This window comes from Brassica rapa, chromosome A06, assembly GCF_000309985.2.
Source record: "Brassica rapa cultivar Chiifu-401-42 chromosome A06, CAAS_Brap_v3.01, whole genome shotgun sequence".
Classification (NCBI taxonomy): domain Eukaryota; kingdom Viridiplantae; phylum Streptophyta; class Magnoliopsida; order Brassicales; family Brassicaceae; genus Brassica; species Brassica rapa.
In genome coordinates this window covers 24630851-24647046 of record NC_024800.2, presented here as the reverse complement: position 1 = coordinate 24647046, position 16196 = coordinate 24630851, and the positions used below count along the sequence as shown (strand labels likewise).

Here is a 16196-nt window from a genome sequence, read left to right as displayed (position 1 = left end):
GAATATATTGAAATTAGTTTTGTGTCCAAAAAAAATATTGGAATTGGTTTATTCACGTTATGCAAATATCTATTCTAGCTATAGTAATCTTTGAAAAGAAATAGTTCTAAAGTTAAAAAAAGAAGTAATTATGTTTTATTTAGGCAAATAAATAATTAATCTTTGCAAATATCGTAGTAGCATAATAATTTTTTTATTTATATATCATATCAAAAAACAAAAGCATGGTAAAAGCATAAATAATTATGTTGTAATAAAAAGTATATATAGTTATGTTGTTCAAACATATAATACACTATGTGCATCGTGATAGTACTTATTTCATTGAACTCTAAAAAATAATAAAATTCATATATAGTGTACATATTATAATTAAAATCGATTAGTTTCGTGAGATGCCATTTAGTATCTGATTAATTATTGATTGGTTGTAGTGTTTCTTTTAAATTGGTTAATAATGATTAATAAAAATAATTAATGTAATTTCCGTTTTAGATCAACATAATGTTGCTTATAAATAGGAATATATATATTTTGATTGATTAAGGCAAACATTAAATAAACATATTATTAATGAAGGGGTCCAATATTATTAATGAAGGGATCCAACAACCTTTATAAGTAGATTTTTCAAAACTGCAGATGAAACCAACTACTACTTTTTCTCTGTTTGAAATCTCGTTTGCTCAATATGATAAAATTTACAATTGCCGTTTTCATATATCAGTTTTGTCTTCTTCGTTTTTTGGCGTCGGATATATAGACATTTCGACTAATGATGATCAAAGATAATACCAAACTTGGAGTTTTCGTCGCCGTTATCATGCAACATTGAAATGCTATAGTGTGAGAGGCATCAAGACTTTTTTTTTTTAAACCAGGAAAAGTTTGGGCCATAGACTTTAATCTTTTCCTGGGTAATATATACCGTAGACATAGCGAGAAGCATTTTGTTCACCGAAGCTCAAAATAGAAGCACAACATGACCAACCCATGCGCTTAAGTAACCATAAACCTACACACGGATGGTAATTTGTAAGACTTGATCAAATGCAAATTAAATACAAATCAGCAGTGGCTTGATCATGTAAGTCCCATATTTTAAAACGAGTTTACTATTTCCGGAAGGATGCAAAACATGTTGATTGTTCTTGAAGATCACCAATTCACCATAAGTTTATTTTTCTCGTTTTATCTTCATTCGCACATAATAAAAGTCATATCTCATCAGATCACAGTTCAGAGTATTGAAAATCCACTTTTAATTAGATCACCCCCACCCCAAATGATTATATATGCCGCACAATAATAACAAACTAAAGGAAATGATGATACCCAAATAAATTAAAGGTATAACGATACACTGCACAAGAAAGATAGAATGCCTTTAGAACATGCATTCCCTTTAACCTGTTATTGTCGCAACTGTTTTTGTCACGACCCCTTTACACTAAACTTCCTCATATTTTCCTCATTGCCGTAAAGTTAACACACACCCAAATCTTTTTTTCTCGAAAACCTTTATGAGCCAAAATGAAATATTACATATATGTTCTTTCCGCCGATGTGTTAGTTACAAGAATAAAAATGATAAGTAGCTAAAAGACGTTAGTAAGAACAAGGTTGACCAATATGCCAATGACTAAGAACAAAATTCTATTATAGCTAAATTATATTCTCTTGATATTCAAGCTTCACTGTTATCGAGCACCTTTTTTTACTCGTTATCAAATCATCAATAAAACATCTATTTTTCCATAGTTGATCATAGTCTAGTCTTTCTTTTTATAAATCTTATTTCTGAATGAAGTTTAGGACTCATCACGTTCTTTACACAAACCCAAATGACTATACACACAATTCATACGCTACTATGGACTTCGATTGTGTAAGCCAGGCAATGGAAACATGGCATACATCGGTTCTAAGCAGAGCTTGTTCTATCTGTTCATCTAAAAGTCCATATCTGTTCATCTTACAAGAAGAGCTTCACATTCTAAATCTAAGACAAAAAATTATTGATGGGCCTTAAGGGATTAGCCCATAACTTATTTTGGGCCTATTTGATTGTCTTCTCAAATATTCTTACAGTGAATCTCCAACTCAGGTTTTGCCCTAAAACCTCTCTGTCTTTCGATTTTGCCTCTCAAAATCAAAACTTTGTTCTTAGCACCGAGCCGCCATTGAAGGACCTCCATCCAAACCTCGTCTTGGTCCTCTGCTTCAAAGGGTACAACAAAGTTCCAATTTTTATTTTATTTTTTGCTTTTAGCAAAAAAAAAAAAAGGTTCTAACTTTTTCTCCTCTTTACACTCTCAGCTCGTAGAAAAATGTCTGCAAAGTGGCGAGCTCTCCAGCATCGCCACCGCTACACATACAGTGCCATCGTGTTCCCAACCTCCTTCACCACTTCTTTAAGCCAATCTAGTTTATCCCACTGCTGTCCCAAGTTCTACTCCGACATCGAAGAGTTGGTCTCTCTGAACTCAACCTACGCGCAAGTTAACCACGCCAAGAGAGTCGTTGCCTCGTTCGGCGAAGTACTCTCAAAGACCCACGAGAACGAAGAGGCAGCTTTTGTGCGTGAAGCCATCAGGCTTTACCTTGAGGTTCTCTTCATGGAGAACTCACAGCCTCTTCACAGGACTCTCGTCTCAGCTCTGGCTAAAACACGTAAGTTCCATTCGGTGATTAGTTCGTGTTTTAGAGAGCTTTGTGATGAGTACGGCGGTTTGGAAGACGGTGGGAAACGTTTCTGTGTGTCTAGAGTTGCTTTGTCAGTGATGGGAATGCCTAAGTTAGGATACTTGGTTGATATAATTGAGGATTGTGCCGTTTTGGTGGGTCGTGATGTTGTCTCCGGGTTGAACGGTATTGTGTTAGAGACTGAAGCTTGTGCTAGGCCTCCTCCTACTGTTATGGAGCAGTGCCAAGAGGCTTTGTCTTGTTCTTATTACTTGTTTCAGCGGTTTCCTTTGAAGTTTAAGGGCATGGTTGGGGAGGATGCGAGTTTTATGGAGAAGGTTTTCGCTGTTCAGATGAGTATTTTGAAGTCGGCGGCTTTTTCTAGAGACTGTTGTGTGGCTGCTGGTGTGAGTTTCTGTGCTGCTCTACAGGTTTGTCTTGAGGAGGAGGAGGTTGGGTTGTTTATAGCTCAAGGTATGTTTTGCTGGAGCGGTGTCGTTGAGTTTAATGATATTGTTGGTAAGATTCCATTTGGTGGAGACATTTGTTCTGAGATCAGAAGCCTTTCTTCTTTGAGTAGACTCTGCTTGATCAGAGGCATTCTTACAGCGGTTTCTAGAGGTGTTCTTGTTTCCTCTGTTGATTGTGATCACCAAACTATTCTGTACGATGGAATATTGCCTGAGCTTTGTGATTTATGCGAGAACCCTGTTGACAGCCATTTAAACTTCCACGCACTAACTGTGATGCAGATCTGCTTGCAACAGATCAAGATGTCTACGTTAAACGATCTGGCGGAAGATTATGATCCAATGCCGGACAGCAAGGTCTCCCGGGTGCTCAAAATCATATGGAACAACTTGGAGGATCCTCTGAGCCAGACGGTCAAGCAAGTCCATCTCATGTTTGACCTCTTGCTAGACATTCAAACCACCGTTCACCAGACGTATGATAAAGTGGAAGTGAGGGAGTCTCTGCTGAAGATTGTCAATTATCTTCTTCGCTTGGGGACACGGTGTAAGGGGAGGTACATTCCGTTAGCGTCCTTGACGAGGCGGTTAGGTGCGAAGACTTTGCTGGATATGAGTCCTAACCTATTGTTTGAGATGGCAAATGCGTATGTTGATGATGATGTCTGCTGTGCTGTCACATCGTTTATAAAATGTTTCCTTGAGATGTTGCGTGATGAATGCTGGGGGAGTGAAGGTGTGGAACGGGGATACGCGGTTTATCGACAGCGTTGTTTGCCTCCTTTTCTTTACGGTCTTGCTTCTGGAATGTCGAAACTCAGGTCTAATTTAAATACTTATGCAGTACAAGTTTTGCTAGAGCTGGATGTGGATTGTATATTTCCTTTGCTTGGTTTGATATCAATTGGGCCGAGCGAGGAAGAGACCAAGCTAGTCTACACTGAGTTGAGTAGCATTAGTATGGAACTGACAGTTGAGCAGAAAGTGGCTGTTTTAGTGTCGCTGCTCAAAGTTTGTCGTACGCTTGCATTCCTTGAAGGAGACATTGAACAAAAAGGAAGCGCTGATGCATTTGCATTTGTCAAAATCAAGGGTATCGAGTTGAAAGTTCCCGTTGAGTGGCTAAAAATGGCATTGACCCATGTTGATGAGTCCGTTCGTGTGGATGCTGCAGAGACACTCTTCTTAAACCCCAAGACCGCTAGTCTTCCGTCCCCCTTCGAGCTATACCTCATCAAGGAGGCTGTTCCCTTGAACATGAGGTCATCTTCTACAGGTTTTCAAATGAAATGGACCAGTTTGTTCAGGAAGTTTTTTTCTCGAGTTCGTACGTCGCTGGAGAAGCAGTATAAGCTAGGAAGCTGGCAGCCACGTCTAGCCAACGGAAACAATGAAAAATGTTTAAAAGGTGATGAGGATGCAGTCTTACGAGCAGAGAGTCTGTTCAAGTTTATGAGGTGGCTAAGTTCGTTTTTGTCTTTGTCTTGCTACCCTTCTGCTCCATACAGGAGGAAAATAATGGCGACGGAACTTATACAAATCATGATGGAAGTCTGGCCTATCGTGCCTTCTAAGGACTCCACTTCGCATCTTTACCCATACTGTGATATTGTCACTTCGCATGATTCAACGTTACTGTTGGTGGGATCGATTGTTGATAGTTGGGACCGGCTCAGGGAAAACGCTTTCCGTATATTGCTTCATTTCCCAACTCCGTTTACCGGCGTTTCAAGTGAAGACATGGTTCAGACCATTATCCCCTGGGCCAAACATCTAGTCTGCAGTCCACGTGTAAGAGAGAGCGATGCAGGTTCTTTGACTCTAAGGCTTATCTTTAGAAAGTACGTATTGGACCTTGGATGGATAGTCAAGGTTTCCAGCGATGTTGTTTGTTGTCAAAGAGAGCGTGAAGGCACGAATGGGTTTCATCAGAACTCCAAGCCCAAGTATCCTGTGATTGAGTATATCAAATCACTGATTCATTGGCTTGATACTTGTGTGAAGGAGGGAGAGCGTGATCTCTCCGAAGCGTGCAGAAACAGTTTTGTTCATGGGGTGTTACTGGCTTTGCGCTATACTTTCGAGGAATTGGATTGGAACTCTAACGCAGTGTTATCTAGCGTGTCAGAGATGAGAGAGGAACTTGAAAAGCTTCTTAAATTGGTGACGCGGATAACTACATTAGCACTATGGGTGGTTTCTGCAGATGCCTTGTGCTTGGATGAGGATATGGATGACATAGTGGATGACGATAGTTTCTTGTCAGATGTTCAAGATGATGCTGCTACTACTGTTCTCTCAAAGGAACAAAAGGATACACATCCAAAACCTGTGCAAGAAACAATACAATCAGAACAGGTGGTTATGGTTGGTTGTTGGCTCGCCATGAAGGAGGTACTGTTCTGTCATCTTCTCACAATTATCTTTACTTTAACATCACATTTTTTATATTTCTTAAACTGTTTTCTTTCTTCAGGTGAGTCTTCTTTTAGGAACCATCATAAGAAAAATTCCATTACCTACCAGCAGCCTTGCACCTTTAGAAAATGGTGATCTGGCTTCTGCAGTCCCTGATGATTCCGTTGTAGGAAATTCTGAATCACTGCTTGACCTGAAGCAGCTTGAAAAGATTGGAGATCACTTCTTAGAAGTTCTTCTAAAAATGAAGCACAATGGTGCCATAGATAAGACAAGAGCTGGGTTTTCAGCTTTGTGCCACCGTTTACTATGTTCTAACGACCCAAGGTATGATTTTAAGCTTCTTGTGGGTCTATGTAGTTTGTTTTTATATGTTCTGATATATTGTGGTTGTGTTTTTCTTTTCATAGACTTTGTAGGTTGACAGAGTCCTGGATGGAGCAACTTATGGAAAGAACTATGGCCAAAGGACAAACAGTAGACGATCTGTTACGAAGAAGTGCAGGCATTCCCGCTGCATTCATCGCTCTGTTTCTCTCAGAACCAGAAGGTTCACCAAAGAAGCTTCTCCCACAGGCGCTTAGGTGGCTGATAGGTCTTGCAGAGAAGCCTCTCATGGATCCCGCGGAAGAGAAAGGTTCTAAACATATGGATGAAGAGGTCAATCCTTCTAATATGCATCCAAGTGAAAAACTCTCAAAGGTCCGTGATGAAGGTGTTGTTCCAACGGTTCATGCGTTCAATGTTCTCAAAGCTGCTTTCAACGACACAAACTTGGGCACTGATACTTCGGGATTTTCTGCGGAGGCTATGACTGTTGCAATAAGATCCTTCTCTTCGCCATATTGGGAAGTCAGAAACAGCGCCACACTTGCATACACTGCTTTGCTCCGCAGGATGGTTGGTTTCCTTAATGTTCAAAAACGTGGATCTGCTCGGCGTGGCTTGACTGGCCTTGAATTCTTTCACAGGTATGTCTATTAGATCCTCCCCAGTGTGAAATAAAGATCTTTGTAGTTAGTTAATATTGTGGTGGTTTCCTTGAAGGTACCCCTTGTTGCACCCTTTCATATATGGTGAACTAAAGGCAGCGACTGATATGCTCGACACATCTGGTCAATCAGATTCAAACCTCGCAAATCATGTCCATCCGAGTTTATGGCCCATCCTCATTCTCTTATCCAGGCTTAAGCCTTCACCCATCGCAAGTGAATCTGGAGATGACCTGGACCCATTCGTTTTCATGCCCTTTATTATGAAATGCTCTACTCAAAGCAATCTCCGTGTTCGTGTTTTGGCATCCCGTGCTTTAGTAGGTCTCGTTTCCAATGAGAAGCTGCAAAGCGTTCTTCTCAGCGTTGCCTCAACATTGCCTTCTAATGAAGTCCAAGGCGGGCCTTTCAATTATCTTCACGGAGTTTTGTTGCAACTTGGTAATCTCCTAGATACAAACTGTAGAGACCTTACTGATAACTCCAAGAAGGATCAGATTATTGAACAACTGGTCAATGTCCTTGCAAAATGCACATGGATGGCTTCTCCGTTGCTGTGCCCTTGCCCTATCATCAGTACATCGTTCTTGAGAGTGCTTGATCATATGCGAGCTATTGGATGGAAAAATCTAAGAGACGTTTACAAGTTGCATTTGGATTTATCTACAAGTTGCTTGGATGCAGACGCTTCTTATGGTTTCTCCTATTATGACCCTACAGTCGCTGAGCTTAGGGAACAGGCAGCTGTATCTTACTTCGGCTGCGTGTTTCAGCCATCTGATGAAGCAGCTGAAGTGTTCCAAATCACTCAGAGACCAAATTTGCTATTGCAGAAAGTTCCTGAAGCGTTAGATTTTCCTGACCTTAAGGGTAGGCTCCTCCGTTGTTTATCTGATCAGTCATATGAAGTTCGTTTAGCAACACTGAAGTGGTTTCTGCAGTTTCTGAAAGCAGAAGATTCCAGTTTCTCAGAGACGAGCAGTATCTGGCATTGGGCGAGTAACGGACTCCAGGTGATGTTATTGGATCTCTTGGAGAAGGAGAAGAATCATAGATGTGAGAATTACATTCTGAGGATTCTTTGCCAATGGAATCTTCTTATGTTCAAAAAAGAATCCAATGAAGGCATTTATGTTGGTTCGTTGAGTTATGATTCGGTGATTCATCTTTGGGGTAGACTGACTTCTTTATATGAGAGGACAAGACATGTTAAGACTCGAGGTACACTCATGTCTTGCCTAGCGATTTGTGTGAAGCATCTCACTAGTTTGTTCTTTGACAAAAAGGAAGAGGAGCCAAGATGGAGCTGTGTAATTGACTGTGTCTCCTACTTTGTTAACTTGATCAAAGAGAAAAGCTCATCATCCGAGCAAGTGAATGTTCGCCAAGCATCTGCAGAGGCTATTATAGCATCTGGTATATTAGAACAAGCGAAGCTCATTGGTCCTCTTGTCTCAAATCACCAAACACCCTCACTAAGCAAGTTTCAAAACGCTTGTGATGTATACGCGTATCAGATTCTGGAGATGTGGTTCACATGCATCAAACTACTGGAGGACGAAGATGATATCATCAGGTCAAAACTCGCCACGGATGTCCAGAAGTGTTTCTTCTCCACTGCCATGGAAGTTCCTACACAAGTTGAGAAAGTCTTGGAACTGAGCTTCGACCATTTATCTTTTGTCTTTGGTCATTGGAACGAGTATTTCTTGTATCTCTCGAGATGGGTCTTCAGCACTGCAGATTACACTGCACCACTGAAGGGAGGTATTGATCTAGTGAGACGGGTTTTCGACAAGGAAATCGATAATCACCACGAAGAAAAGCTCCTCATCTTGCAGTTTTGCTGCCACCATCTGCAGAAGCTAGCGAACAGTGACTTGCCCCATGGGCAGCTACTGGAATGGAGGAGTAAATTTCACAATAAGCTGCTTTGTTTTGCTAAAGACCATGTGGGGAAACAAAGAGAGAGCTGGGTAGGGGGTGTAGGGAACCACAAGGATGTGTTTTTGCCACTCTATGGTAACCTCTTAGGTCTCTACGTCTTCTCCAACTGTATTCTCAGATTCTCAACTGATGGCAATGACAAGAAAGCTATGTTTGCTGATATGGTTGAGCTCGGGGAAGCCTTGAAACCGTTTCTGAGGAACCCTCTGGTGTCTAACATGTTCAGAGTAGTTGTCGGATTACATGAGAAGTCGGTGGATGATTCTTTGGTGGATATGTCTAGTGTTCTTGTTGGAGAGGTTTGGGAAGGTTTTGATCCGTATTTTCTTCTCAGATAGATGATAATGGTATGTTTTGGTGTCTCTCTCTCACGCTTTCTGCTTTGTTGTAACAATAGTTTTGGAAACTTTGAAAATATACTTTTTGCTATCTACGAGGTTACGCCACAATGATTCTACAACATATTATATGCCCTTGGACTATACTAGTTCAACAATGTGACTTTTACAGAATGTTAAGGGTTTATGACCTTGTCGTGTAAAATATAAGAGACTTTGCATTACAAGCTTGTCATGTAAAGGTACCTTTCTTTTTTTATGTATGACTTGTGACGGTGGTGAGACTACTTGCTGAAAAGACAGTACACGTTGTGGCACATGCATATGCCAGGGCTGGTTCAATACTTTCTTTGACTTCATTGCTGATTGTAGCAATTGACAAGATCAGAGATGCAACTGTAGCAGTACAGGAAAATGATGATGATGTTCTGTGTCCAAAACAACCATCTGTCTTCGAGAATTTATATTTTCAAGTTTAATAAATCATAGTTTGGAAACAAAAGCTTGATAGGCTAACATGCGTTGAGTCAAAAGTGTAGTCACCATCCACTAGTATGTATCCAAACGGTGAATTAATGTGTAAGCAAAAACTATATGATTTACATTTTCATCTCCTCCCACTTTAACAATGTTTCCAACCTAGCCGCACTTTATTGTGTGTTATTTTATCTTTGTTTTTAATGTATATGTTATCTCTAGTTTAGAATTATTCAAGTCTCTATCATATGAGTCTCAAACATTATTCATCAGGCCATTCATCCTCTTAGTCTTAGGTGCAAGACAATCTACTCCCGTGGATGGATTTTCGATGGTTATAATGCATAATGAAGTCATAAAATCTGCATGAATAAGGCGGTTTAAACGGCATAAACTATTTAAGAAGAATTTTTGAACATTAATACTTCATAATAACTACTATTTATAAGTTTGTTCTATTCACTCTTTTTTTGTTTCTATGTACTCAAAATTAATAAGAAGAATAACAATTTTCTGAGTCGTGTAAAAGCATCTGTTGGCATAACGAATTAAAGATTGTCCGAGTTTTAAAAAAATCGTTATAAAAAAATATAAATTAGAATTTAAAACTTTAAATTTTCATTATATTTCTAAATTTATATCCTATCATTTAAAAAGAAAAAAAATATTTAAATAAAATTATTAACTTTAAAATTATATTGTTACTTTTTATATATACCCTTTAACTTTTTTTGAATGGCACTACACTAACAATCAAATTGGCAGATAAGGGTATATACTTGACGTGCCAACGGCTAGTCTTCTTGATACCATTAAGACTTGACCAGATGGCCGGAATAACTGAGAAGATGACTTCAATTAATGGGTCCCAGTTTATAAAATAAGGCCCGTTATTTGATCACCAGGCCCAAACATTCAATAGCCTTAACTCGGTAGTTTAACAACTTGATAACCAAACCTAACAACCGGTTAAGTGCGGTTCTCGATTCGTTTTGGTTAAAAGGAAAATGGTACCGATCGCATGCACTGTCACTTGCTGATAATAAATATCGACTGAACTATGCATTTGTTCTTATGTATTACTGCATGTGCGCTTGCAGTGCTTTTATTTCTCTTCATTGCAAATATTATTTTAGTTTTCTGTTTTTAATATTGGCAAATAATAGTATAGATACCTAATATTTATTTTTATGCTTATAAATTATAATTTTCTCTCTTTTTATTTATTTTATCTATCTAATAATTAAAATAGGTATTTACGCTGGAAAATGTGCTTTGCCCGTCCCTACATCACAAGCACCATCCATACATCACACATGCATTCCATGTTATTGAGTCGTCATTTAATAATAGCAAAACATATATATGCATTTATAAGAATATTATGCCTCTGATATTCCACCTCCATGCTTATTATGATTCATCCCTACACTTTTAATGCGTTATGTGAGATATATAGTAAAAATATCAAATCTACAATATATCATATAAAGTACATATCTCCCGTTTCTATGGCCGTCGAAAATTCGTATTACTTTAAAAGAAAGTTGGATTCGTGTTATATGAGTTGTTTTTTTTGGTTTTAATGCATGTATTGACGTCTTTGAGTTGATAACGCAACTATGCAATTTAAATCTAAATGGTTGATAAACAGCCTGTTAACACAATAAAAAAAAAGTTTTATAATCGTACATAATCGGTAAAAAGACAAAATGAAATTTCACACTTGTTATTAAAAAAGAAAACCTACCTGCGTAAAATAAATAGACATAGCACAACATGCATTGACAAAAGAGACGAAATTGAAGGAGTCCCGTGTCTCTTCTTCTTCCTTTTCTTCCGGCCTCGTGAAAATCAAATTGATCTCATCTTTTTAACTATTTGTTGACATATATACATACATACACATGTTCACATAAATAGATATGGTTGTATGACTTGTGTCTATCAAATCCAGAAATCTCCATTATCTTATGCCAAATTCTCATACTAATATCTCTAATTAATCTCTTTACACCACCTACGATAACGACATATGTAACGTACAATTAATTTCATCTAAAACTATGTTTACCAAAAATCCAGATGTGGTCCACTAATACCAATCGCGAACCATACCCGAATAAAACATACAAAATCATATTTTGATATATTATCATGGATATACAAACATTATATATAGAGAAGTCATGACGTAGACCATCATGTAATTTGACAAACGCCAAAGACCCACTGGTTCTATCCGAAACAGCAAAAAAAATTCTTTTTTAAAAGAATATCAATTCATTTCATGGAACACCGAAACAGCAAATCATGACGCAGAGAAAATCTCGTTCGTCAAAAGACCCTTTCGTCAATTTCTATTATTAACAAAGCCTATGCATTACACATAAATGCAATAGCCACTATTCAATTCTTAAAATTATCATAGCAATAAATCAAAAGCTAGAGAGGGAGATATCATCTCACATATCATTATCATGCATGTTCCCGTTATTTTAAATAACATAACCCAAATAATAATATTTTTTTTGATATTAGGGTTTTTGAAAGGAGCAAGCCCACATTGAATGCCACGCGGTTTTGTGTGGAGGGTAGAGACTTTTACTTTCGCTACACAGCTGACTTTGGAGGCTTTACCTCCACTTTTGTAGTTAATGCTTTACACATTTTATTTTAATTTATTTTATATTTATTAGATTAAATACTCAATTTTGAGAGACCAAAGAGGGGTCAGCACTCTCTCTTTCTATTTATATATACATAGAAGAAGAAGGTGGACATAGACCTTTGTCGCCAAGCTTAACCATTAGATACATCCAAAGTCAAGAGTACTAATTAGTGAGCTTAAGAGTACTGTGACTTATCAACAAGTAAAGTTATTCCAATTTTCTTCTATTTTCTTGGCAAAGAGTTGTTGTAGTCGGAAACTAAGAGAGGGAAAAAGTTTAAAGGGAGTGATTATTAATTAGATTAAGAGAGCTCAAGATAATGGTGAGACCTCCTTGTTGTGACAAAGGAGGAGTGAAGAAAGGGCCATGGACTCCTGAAGAAGATATCATTTTAGTTACTTACATCCAAGAACATGGTCCTGGTAATTGGAGAGCCGTTCCGACCAATACTGGTATGCCAATCTTCATTCATCATCTCTTTCGTTATTTACATAGATATTAAATCATCTCTCAAGGTTTATATGTATATATGTAGACAAGGAACCAAAATGGGTATGGATTAAATTTGGTTAACTATACACTGTTCTCCAAATGGGTTTGATTGTGAAATAATCGTAACCAAAACCATATTTGGAATAAATTAGCTAGGGTTTTGCCGTTTTGGTTAATGAATTTAAGATCGAGCTTTAATGCATGAGCTCTTGTTCTTGTTATATATATATATATGTATGTAAAGGTCAAGTCTCTACTCATTGGTTTTAAACATTGTTTAACCTTTATGAACATTTTTTCTTGGAAATTTAGGATTGCTTAGATGCAGCAAGAGTTGTAGGCTTAGATGGACAAACTATTTAAGGCCAGGAATCAAAAGAGGCAACTTCACAGAACATGAAGAAAAGATGATTGTCCATCTCCAAGCCCTATTAGGCAATAGGTAAATTTAATTATTCACTCCTAAATCAAAAGATGATTTCTCTAATTTTGTTTTCCGCAAATTTTTTGAGTTTAAACGAAGGAAAAAAAATAATAGAGGGCATTTAATATTTGGTGTAGATGGGCTGCAATTGCATCATATCTTCCACAAAGGACCGATAATGACATTAAGAACTATTGGAACACTCATTTGAAGAAGAAACTCAACAAAGCCAATCAAGATTCTCATCAAGATTTTGATCAATCAAGAGACCTCTCTTCTTCTCCATCGTCTTCTTCTGCTAACTCCAACTCAAACATCTCAAGAGGCCAATGGGAAAGAAGGCTTCAAACTGATATTCACTTGGCGAAGAAGGCTCTCTCTGAAGCTTTGTCTCCTGCTGTGGCGCCAATCATTACCTCTACATTTGCCACCACGGCCACAACATCTTCTTCTGCTGAATCAAGACGTTCTACTTCCTCAGCTTGCAGGTTTCTTAGGACGCAAGAAACATCTACCGCTTATGCCTCGAGCACCGAGAATATAGCAAAATTGCTCAAAGGGTGGGTGAAGAACTCTCCGAAGATTCCGAACTCTTCAGATTTAATGGTTTCTCCAGATTCTGAGACAAAAGATGTGATCAAGAGTGATGTCGAGGACTGTGCAGGGGCATTCCAGTCATTTTCGGGGTTTGATCACTTGAAAGATTGTGACTCATCATATCATCAGGCTGGAGTATCACCGGATCATGAGACCAAACCAGACATAACTGGATGCAGTAACCAAAGTCAATGGTCTTTGTTTGAAAAGTGGCTGTTTGAGGATTCTGGTGGACCGATTGGTGATATTGTGTTGGATGAAAACCCTTATTTCTTCTGAAGAATTTGCCTAATCAGATGGTTCTAATTTTAGGATCATCATCTCTTTTTCTTTGTATAATTTGTTTATTTTTGGCTTTCCGAATTAACTAGCTTAGATAACCTGGGCTAATATTAATAATTTTATTTATTTTCCCTCGGAAATTACAGTTAATTATGGGGGGTGGGGGGGGGGGGGGGGGGGGGATATGTTGTTTTACAAATGGCCTTATGAATTCCAAAGGGGTAAAATATTGCTCACCCAATGTTTTAGTATTGGCGTAAAATTCCATATCTATATTTTCAGTTTACTAAATGTTATAATTGAATCATTGTTTTTACTATGTTATATTTGAGTCTTTGAAATGTCCAAATTGTATGTATAAACGCCAATATATTTATATACCTAAACTGAAATGACAAAAAAAAAACTTACCAACTTGTTAAATTGTTTACTAATATCGGGATTAGTAAGCTAATTCAGTATAAGATGCGCTCTATGTGTAGTGAGTAGATAAGAACTATTCCTATAGAATAATAAAACGATTACTAGTAAACAATCAATACTTGCAAGTTCCAACTTGCCCTTTTATTAGCAGAAAAGTACACTACACTTGGTTTAGAGTGTCAAATGGCGCCGCTCATCAAAATAAAAACGTAGATTTAAAGACAGGCTTACTATTGGTGAATTTGATACACCTATTGATAAAGAAAATAGTACTACTAGTAAAGAAAATTAAATGATATATTTATTGCTTGAAATAAATGGGGCCGACAAGCTATAAAAGTATTTTAAAACGGGATGGATTGAAAGTGATGAAGAATTAAAGTTTGACTTTCAATCTTGTGTGACCTTGTGAGTTATGTGTTGTAACTTGTGACTTACCTACGGTCCTACACCACATAGTTACTAAGTTAAGTTCTACAGAAGTCAATTTCACCGTTAATTTACCATCTCCTTTGGTTTTACGGTCGTGGTCGTTCGACGGTAAAAAAACAGTGGAATCATGTTTAACAAAAATTGAACCGGAGATTAAATTGAGCTAGTGTTATTGTTTGTTGGATTATGGTTCAATCAGCCTAACCGACTATTTCCAAATGAATTAATATGACATAAGTTTATACATTGTAATTTTTTAAGTTAATACATTGTATTTGTCCCACTAATCTCGTATAGAGAAAATTTATCATGAAATTTTTGATCCAAACAAGAAATAGTGAAAATCATATAGAGGCACAAGAAGCAGCAGCTCCTTTGCTGTAAAGCTAATGTACGGCAAGAACCGTATGCAACTTCTTGGCTTTTGATTTAATTCTCATCAGCCGTTTTATTTTATCTTTTGTTGATTTAAAATTAAAACAGCAAGCATAAATATATACCTGGTTCACCAGTATTTTGCTTGTGCATTATATATAAAAATTACATATAATAGTATGTGCGTATATGATTGATTGTAACCAAAAAATAGCTCGCATCCAGTTCAAATTCAAGGTGCATGGTAAATTTTTTGAATAGTTAGCAAACATGTACAGAAACTTTGGAACACTTAGTTCAATATGCTGATAAATATATAGATGGTTAGAAAACAAACACATATTTGGAAGAGAAAAGAAAATAGGTATATCATATGTACACGTCCGTTGGGTCTGGAACGGCGCGTTCCACTGCGTAATCTGAGATGTTTATGACTATTTGCCATTAAGCAAAAGTATGATGGTTAGGTTTTCGCAAACGGGTTTTTGGTTGAATTCAGTCACTTCGAAAAAAATTCTGCAAATCTTTTTGAGGACATAAAAACTCATCTCTAAGACCCGACTAATTTGCATTCTTAAGATACACAATTAAAGTTCAGTGTAGACCGCGCAATGTATTAGTGTTTTTTCTATCAGGTAGTTTAGTTCTTGCAAACGGTTCAAACACTACATCTATAAATAAAATTTCAAACATAAAAACATTCTTTTGGATCATTATAAGTTGGTAAAATAAAATAACACATAAGCAAGTCTGTGTTTCGACCAAAAAAAAGCAAGTCTGTGTGTGTGTGTGTGTGAATTGTGAATAGTTGGTGAGCTTGGTCTTAGGCCCGTGTTAGACTTTAAACCCAATAAGAAGAAAAAGTGTTAAAAGGAACTGAAGAATCATGTGCGTTCATGCATGAGGTCTCAAAGCCCAACCTCTTGCTTCTATTTAGCGTAGTGATCTTTCTTGCTTTCTCACGACTGAGATATTAATTATTTAGTAACAGAGTGCCTAAATTAAACTAGACGCTAAAATGTTGATTGACTACCTAAAGTTAATTAAGAACATCCCATATATAAGGTGTACAATATGTTATTTGCCAACTCCATATATTTGACAAGAGAGTTTAGTTCTAAATATCTTATGGATCATTGGAAAAGTGCATATCACACAGTTAACTTAATTCA

The 16196-nt window shown here is 37.4% G+C and overlaps 2 protein-coding genes across 2 annotated transcripts; both read left to right on the top strand.

Annotated features, from left to right (window-relative positions):
- Positions 1-644: 644 nt before the first annotated feature.
- Positions 645-9077, top strand: LOC103875123 (thyroid adenoma-associated protein homolog). The gene is made up of 5 exons (XM_009153587.3): positions 645-2230; positions 2320-5549; positions 5632-5900; positions 5984-6544; positions 6621-9077. Exons 2-5 carry the CDS (start codon positions 2331-2333, stop codon positions 8848-8850), a joined length of 6279 nt encoding a protein of 2092 aa, XP_009151835.1. The 5' UTR covers positions 645-2230; positions 2320-2330; the 3' UTR covers positions 8851-9077.
- A 239-nt stretch (positions 9078-9316) lies between these two features.
- Positions 9317-13934, top strand: LOC103875122 (transcription factor MYB30). Its single transcript, XM_009153586.3, has 3 exons — positions 9317-12451; positions 12804-12933; positions 13053-13934. The coding sequence occupies exons 1-3, from the start codon at positions 12319-12321 to the stop codon at positions 13789-13791; spliced, it is 1002 nt and encodes a 333-aa protein (XP_009151834.1). The 5' UTR covers positions 9317-12318; the 3' UTR covers positions 13792-13934.
- The last annotated feature ends 2262 nt before the right edge of the window (positions 13935-16196 follow it).

Excerpts from the sequence above, each read along its gene's own strand:
- LOC103875123 (XM_009153587.3), top strand. The coding sequence starts at position 2,331 with ATGTCTGCAAAGTGGCGAGCTCTCCAGCATCGCCACCGCTACACATAC. Across the intron at positions 5,550-5,631 it reads GTTGGCTCGCCATGAAGGAG|GTGAGTCTTCTTTTAGGAAC; the intron begins GTACTGTTCTGT and ends TTCTTTCTTCAG. Across the intron at positions 6,545-6,620 it reads GGCCTTGAATTCTTTCACAG|GTACCCCTTGTTGCACCCTT; the intron begins GTATGTCTATTA and ends GTTTCCTTGAAG.
- LOC103875122 (XM_009153586.3), top strand. The coding sequence starts at position 12,319 with ATGGTGAGACCTCCTTGTTGTGACAAAGGAGGAGTGAAGAAAGGGCCA. Across the intron at positions 12,452-12,803 it reads AGCCGTTCCGACCAATACTG|GATTGCTTAGATGCAGCAAG; the intron begins GTATGCCAATCT and ends TTGGAAATTTAG. Across the intron at positions 12,934-13,052 it reads CAAGCCCTATTAGGCAATAG|ATGGGCTGCAATTGCATCAT; the intron begins GTAAATTTAATT and ends TATTTGGTGTAG.